General features: G+C 43.2%; 1 protein-coding gene across 3 annotated transcripts in view; it reads right to left on the bottom strand.

Annotated features, from left to right (window-relative positions):
• The window catches only part of LOC138976596 (uncharacterized), a 12,173-nt gene that overhangs the window by 1,493 nt on the left and 3,180 nt on the right, over nucleotides 1–7,500 (bottom strand). For all 3 annotated transcript variants that reach the window (XM_070349460.1, XM_070349474.1, XM_070349467.1), the window contains 3 exons: nucleotides 7,314–7,500; nucleotides 6,392–6,577; nucleotides 1–393 (listed from right to left, as the gene is read on the bottom strand). The exon at nucleotides 1–393 is cut by the window's left edge and continues 1,493 nt beyond it; the exon at nucleotides 7,314–7,500 is cut by the window's right edge and continues 94 nt beyond it. In XM_070349460.1, coding sequence (XP_070205561.1) covers nucleotides 325–393; nucleotides 6,392–6,577; nucleotides 7,314–7,500 — 442 coding nt within the window. In that variant the 3' untranslated portion in view covers nucleotides 1–324. The remainder of the gene's footprint in view (nucleotides 394–6,391; nucleotides 6,578–7,313) is intronic.

The raw sequence follows: 7,500 nt of genomic DNA, 5'->3' as shown, positions 1-7,500 counted from the left end.
CTTTGCGAAGTCGACTACGCCCATTTAATATCAGGCTTCAAAATCGATGCATTTAGAAGGCTTCAGAAAATTAGCTCTGATCTCACAGCTTGCTTTGAAAAATTCAAATCGCTGGGGAGAGAAAGACCAGCCGACTGTGGTACCTTGAGGGTAGGATCGTTTCCAAGCAACAGCTAAAAACAAAAACATGTTTCTTGCTTTTGTGTCAGCAGCCAGAACTACAAAGCCTTGAGAATACTCGAGGAAATAAAGGAAAGGTAAGCGCTCTAAATAAAGTGTCTAAATATGCAAGTTTTGAACTGTTTGAACGATTCCTGATCATCTTCACTTTTTCTTCTTCTTTCGTTTCCCTTTGCCGAGGTCAGCGTACACCTTCTCCATCACCCCGTTCGCCTGTGTACACAAATAATGAGAATAGTCATCATTGACTAAGCTGTCGCCGCTCTGGGTTGTCGTCGTAATCGTCATTGTCATTATCATTACCGCATCATCATCATCGTCATCGTCATCGTCATCATCATCATCATCATCATCATCATCATCATCATCATCATCATCATCATCATCATCATCATCAGTCGTCGTCGTCATCATCATCATCATCATTGTCATCATCGTCGTCGTCATCATCATCGTTGTCGTCGTCGTCGACCCCGCAACCATCATCATCATCATCATCATCATCATCATCCGCAGCAGCAGCAGCAGTAGCAGCAATTTCGGTCGTCATGTACTGATTCGCATACAATGAATAATTCACATGGGTAAATACGCAGCATTAAACAAACCAAACCAGTTTTCACGCCCAGAGCATTGTCTGCAAAGACAGAAACGTAACGTCACGGACACGGGACACAAATTCTCGTTTGCCATAAAAAGTAAAGTAAATTTTAAGGGGCTTATTGTCCGTCAGGTCTTAATTGCCTATATTGGACATGAATTGGTTTATACGATTCGAGTTTTTACGCCCTCACGGCTTTTGATGTTTGCGTGTTTAGGTGGTATCAGCCATCTGCACTTATGGTAGAATGACCAAGATCTTTAACGTGCCATTGTGGTGACACGGGGGTGGGAGATGGATACCGTCTCTGGGTCTGCACATAAAGTTGACCCGTGTCCGTCCCGGATTCGAACCAGCGACCTCTCGATCACAAGTCCAATGCTCTACCACCTGAGCTACCCGGGCCCCCAAACTGAGAAAAGCAGTAATATAATGTGGGGCGGCAGTAGTAGGCCGGTGTGTTAGTGGGGTCGGGAACGGGAACTGGGGATAAACGTTTGAGTTCTGAAAATGTGCTGCTTCGTGTTTGCCTTTTAATACTGCCAAACTACCACTATCTCTTTCTTTGAGCAAAACAGGAAACCGTGAATAATATATATTTTTTTAAATTGAATAAGAAAAGAAAGACAGAAATAACAAGAAAACTTAAAGAAAAAGAAAGAGAGAGAGAGAGAGAGAGAGAGAGAGAGAGAGAGAGAGAGAGAGAGAGAGAGAGAGAGAGAGAGAGAGAGAGAGAGAGAGAGAGAGAGAGAGAGAGAGAGAGAGAGAGAGAGAGAGAGAGAGAGGGAGGGAGAGAGGCTTTAGAACGCACATAATCACACAATTATTACTCAGAAGTATTTCTACATGCGCCACAATTGATCGTATTGCTATGTGTCATAGCTGAGCCTTTATTTTCAACGTAAATGCATCTAAAAGCAATTTGCAAAGCTCGTTATATTTAGTCAAGTTTTGACTAAATATTTTAACATCGAGGGGGAATCGAAACGAGGGTCGTGGTGTATGTGCGTGTGTGCGTGTGTGTGTCTGTGTGTGTGTGTGTGTGTGTAGAGCGATTCAGACTAAACTACTGGACCGATCTTTATGAAATTTGACATGAGAGTTCCTGGGTTCGAAATCCCCGAAAGTTTTTTTTCATTTTTTTGATAAATGTCTTTGATGACGTCATATCCGGCTTTTCGTGAAAGTTGAGGCGGCACTGTCACGCCCTCATTTTTCAACCAAATTGGTTGAAATTTTGGTCAAGTACTCTTCGACGAAGCCCGGGGTTCGGTATTGCATTTCAGCTTGGTGGCTTAAAAATTAATTAATGACTTTGGTCATTAAAAATCGGAAAATTGTAAAAAAAAATAAAAATTTATAAAACGATCCAAATTTACGTTTATCTTATTCTCCATCATTTGCTGATTCCAAAAACATATAAATATGTTATATTCGGATTAAAAACAAGCTCTGAAAATTAAATATATAAAAATTATTATCAAAATTTTTTTTTCGAAATCAATTTAAAAACACTTTCATCTTATTCCTTGTCGGTTCCTGATTCCAAAAATATATAGATATGATATGTTTGGATTAAAAACACGCTCAGAAAGCTAAAACGAAGAGAGGTACAGAAAAGCGTGCTATCCTTCTCAGCGCAACGAATACCCCGCTCTTCTTGTCAATTCCACGTGCACTGCCTTTGCCACGGGCGGTGGAGTGACGATGCTACGAGTATACGGTCTTGCTGCGTTGCGTTGCGTTCAGTTTCATTCTGTGAGTTCGACAGCTACTTGACTAAATATTGTATTTTCGCCTTACGCGACTTGTTTTAGCTATTATTCTCTCCATTTATTGTATTCAATGTGCAGCATGCACACACTTTGGTAAAATCATTTCCAACAGGCTAAACAAAATAAACTCACCCGGTGATCATCACAGTTTCATCGCTAACGGGGCGCATCTCTTTTACCATCAACAAAACAGCGCAACGTTTAACGAAATTGGTCAGGGCAGAGGTTATAGCCCGTTGCCAGGGGCGACAAATGCTCTTTTCCTGTCGGCTTTTTGTTGCTTTGGAGTGAGTTTCCCTTGTGTCTTGAATAGTACAACAAATCCGTCCAGGTATGGCTGGCGCGAGGCGTCAAAAGCAGGTCATGCGGAAATATTGAATCGATTTCCAATCAATAAAACATGACATAGCAATCGCTACCAGTCATCCGCGAACAAAAGAGAAAATGGTAGGGGAAGGGCTTCTAATATGGACCGGCTCCTAATATGGACCACCTCCTGTTCTGACAAACTAACGGCGCTAGAGCGCTAAAAACAATTTCATTTGCTGTATTCACCCTCTCTGGATAACTTGCACATGTCAAAACAGTTGCAGAAACACAAACCTCAAAAGCGTTAAGCGTTTTCTCTTTTTTTTTCACTTTTGGCAGCGTTCACTCTAAATTTGCCGCCTAAAACGGACTCGTTTCTGTCCACAGTCAAAGCTTTTATCACACAAAAATTGCTGTATATGACTGCTAAGACCGTATTTGTTACATTTGAGCAGTTTTGACGCCAAGTTTCTACTGCAAACAAAAAATGAGAGCAAAACCTCAAAGTATGTGTGAGTCCCCTAATATTGACCACCTTCAACAAATCGAAGAAATCAAAAGCTAAAGGCTATTTTCATTAATTCATTAAGAAGCTTGCTGAAAATAACCTATAACTAGCCCTCGAGATTTCAAAAAAATATAACAAATAGTTTTCTTTTCGTGGAAGTTGATAATTTCACTTATTTTCACTCTGATTTTGATAAGCTTCTTTAGTTTCCTGGTGTGCTCCAAATAATGCTCTCATCAACCCGAAACAGATAAACCTAAATCATCTTTTAATTAGTCTGACTTGCACACTAAGTTGTAGCATGTAATTTTGAACTATAGGGGGCTTTTAACAGTGATTCGTGAAGGCCGCTTCACTGGTCCATATTAGGAGCCTGTGCGGCTAATATGGACCATTTGTGATTTTTTCTGTATTTAATTTTTGCTGAATGTCTATCAAAGCTATTTTACTCTAATTAGGCCCAACGGTTAACCAAAGAGAGAAGGACTACCAAACACAAAATGAAACTTCTTCGCAAGAAAACAAGCCAGTTATCAGCATGAAACAAAAAGTGGTCCATATTAGGAGCCCTTCCCCTACTAGTGTTTACTTTGACACTGATCCGTTCAAAAACAATTGATGGAGAAATTGGGACAAATGCGTGCAAAGTGTGTTTGGTTTGTTCACAACCAGAAATTGTCGGTTGACTAAGACAAAAGTTTCCAGTGCAGTCTGTCACGATCCAAGGTGCCTTCATTTCCTTGTTGATCATTATAGATTCGTCGTTGATTGTACCTGGGATCTGGGATAGTAGTTCTGAACATTGTTGGTTTCTTGTTTATCTTCTCAGTCTTCTGGTGTTGTTTATTGAACGGCGTGTTGCCCTTATATAGAAAGTTGCCCAGGACATCAGCTGACGTCCCTGTGACAAATGGATTTGTACATAATTCAGTATTAAATGGTTTAAACAAATGTGTACAGATTGGCTTGCCATACTTTTAGTTAGCACGGCTTGACTGCGTGGTTGTAGTGTCACCTGTTGAAATAGTGAGCTGATTTTTGTGTACTGTATTGTCATTGGCTACTATTGACCAATGAGAGAGGAGATTGCTAACAGGAGGAAGGCATGTGGGTTGTGAAGGTTAGAACATTTACAGCCAGTTGAAGAGAACAGACGTGTCTCTGAATGTCTCCACGTTTGGGTTGTAATGTTGCTCACCAAACATTGAGGTCGAATGCTGTACGACTCGTGTTGTGGAAGAATCATGAGTGATTCTATGCTGTGAATATACAGGTATTTATTGAATTGTATTTTGCTCAGTAATATTGACTTGTGAAATGACTGTGAGAGTCATGTTGTAAATTGGGTTGGAAAGCGTGAGCTGTTGTCAGCCATTGTTGAAAAGAGAATGTTTGTATGTTCTTTTGTAATGAAGTCATTTGTGAATGAGCTGTTGTACATACTGTAACAGCATAAGCTAGTTGACGGATAAATGAATAGTATTGAGAAAGAATGGCAGTATTATTTTGTGGAAAAGTTTATCTAAGAATTGAGACTTATGGTAGCATAAACTTTTTACGCAGCACCCCGGTCGGAGTGACGAATGCACCACTCGGCGGCGGGAGAGAAAGAAGAGACGGGCATTCCCTCCTTGGCGCCACGGATCCGTGGATTGTGGGCGCAAGGTTGTATCAGCGCTGGAGTTCTGGAAACCGGTGGAACCCCACCCCATAATCACCACGAGCTGTATTTTGTCGTGGGTGATTTGGATCCAGAGTATGTACCCGCTGAATAGTGAGTAGTCATTGTATGTGTGAATTACCACTGAAGAAACATAATCGTCAGAAGGATTGTGTGAGACGAAGACGTCGTCAACTGAGAATTACGTGACATGTGAAATGTGCGTAAAGTGAAACTGTGTTAAACAGGAAACATAATCGTCAGAAGAATTGTGTGAAACGAGAACTTCATCAATCGTGAGACAGTTAGTCTCCTACGCGTTTTCAAGATATTATTCTTCTACGTGAATGCAAGTGATTTGTAGACTGCATGAGAGATAACATATTTGTATTTTTGTGTTGATGTTACAATATAGGTACGAGGGCAAAGGGCATTAATTGTGTTCAGTCTTTGTGCCTTGTTTGAGTGTTGTGTGTGTGTGAGACGGGAGTTTGTAAACAGAGTAGCACACGCATTTTTCTGATAGAAGCATAAATACACACAGACACTTACACGAAAAACCATCCGTAACAGTCCCACTGGCAATGAAAGGTTTGAACACACACAATCTCAGTCTAACCACCAAGACGTCTACCTGGCAGTTCCATTACTGGCCATGAGAAACACCAGCTCAGAGTGCTTGCTACACAGACCACTATGTGACTATACCTACACACACAAAGGGCACACCCATACTTAAACCACAAACACAACAAATCTCAGTCTACTCACCCAGACGTAAAACCTTGCAGTCCTATTGTTAGCCATAAGGACGTCGTCGATCTATTGACCCCCCCCACCCCCCCCCCCCCCACACACACACCCAGCTCAGAGTGCTTGCAAAACAGACTACCTAGCTACAGACAGAAAGAGCGCACACATAGGTAAACCACAAACACAACAAATCTCAGTCTGCCTACCCAGACGCAGAATCTTGCAGTGCCATTTTAGCCATCAGGACATCGTCGTTCCATTACCCCCCCCACACACACACACACACAAACACACACAAACACACAAACACACACACACACACCACACACACACACACACACCCAGCTCAGAGTGCTTGCAAAACAGACCACTACCTACACACAGAAAGGGCGCACACATAGGTACACCACACACACAACAACTCTCAGTCTGCCTACCCAGACGCAGAACCTGGCAGTGCCATTTTTAGCCATCAGGACATCGTCGTTCCAGTACCGTCCACCTCCCACCTCCCACCCAAGCGCAGAGTGCCTGCAAAACAGACCACACACAAATGGCACACACATAGTTAAACCACAATAAAACAAAATCCACAGTCTACCCACCCAGACGTAGAACCTTGCAGTGCCATTGCTAGCCATGAGGACGTCGTCGTGAGCCACAGCGTTGAGCAAGGTCTCCACGTCCTGAGCCGTCTTGACGCTGACCTGGCCAGGCTTGAAGTGCTCTACCTTTTGCAGTAAGCTCTCCGGGCCCGTCTGGCCCAGCAGTGTCTGGATCTGTTGCCACGTCTGTGAAAAAGGTGGAAATACAATGAATGCGGGGAGATAGCTCAGTCTCTAGCGGCGCTGGCTTGAAACCAGCTTGTCGCATTCGGCGTGGGTTCGACCCCTCACGTTCGGCAAGGGATTTATTTCCCATCTTTGTCAACTTTGTGCAGACGCTCCACGGTGTCCGAACACCCCCGTGTGCACACATGCGCACGATGAAGATTCCAAGATCACAGCGAAAATATCAGGCCTTGGAGACCATGAATACAAGCACGCTACCTTCAGGGATAGCAGCCCGAATTTCCTTGAGGGCATTCTCCAAGGACAAAAAGATATATACCAAATACCAAATACCAATAGGAATTAAGATTTCTTTCTGTGTATACGTATACTTCTACGAAAAGTCATCATCAATTGAATGTACATCAGATATCCAAGCGAAGAAGGAATGTGAGAGTACGGACAGTTAAGAGTGCGCCAGTTGGTGAGTGATTGAGTAAAAGAATGCGACTTGTTTGTTTAAGGTCAAACAAAGGCTTGAGTGAGTATGTCAGTTAGTTATGTAGCAGCAAGCTCGGCGCCTGGACCCAGTTTGGGGCAACGCCGCTGACGGACGGACAGGGAGATATGTGGACAGACCGACACACAGACAGACAGACATATAGGATTAACAGACAGCTGTATTCCGCAGCCCAAACCACCATCGCTCCCACTCAACCAACGCCCCGTACAAAATCAAGTCATTTACTATACTTACAGCAACATCACGACGACGATATCCCAGAAGTCTGTGAACGGCGGTCATGACAGTGACGACCGAAGATGGCGGATACTTAAAGCTACGGATCTCTGACACGGTGGCTTGTTCCATGTCAAGCGGGGCGTGACGATGCACGCGCCACTGCTTTAGCTGCGCGCGCAGCTTGTCAGCAGCGGAAATGGCG

This window comes from Littorina saxatilis, linkage group LG1 (genome assembly GCF_037325665.1).
Source record: "Littorina saxatilis isolate snail1 linkage group LG1, US_GU_Lsax_2.0, whole genome shotgun sequence".
NCBI classification, from domain to species: domain Eukaryota; kingdom Metazoa; phylum Mollusca; class Gastropoda; order Littorinimorpha; family Littorinidae; genus Littorina; species Littorina saxatilis.
The sequence above is the reverse complement of the archived record's forward strand: the minus strand, read 5'-3'. Positions and strand labels throughout refer to the sequence as shown.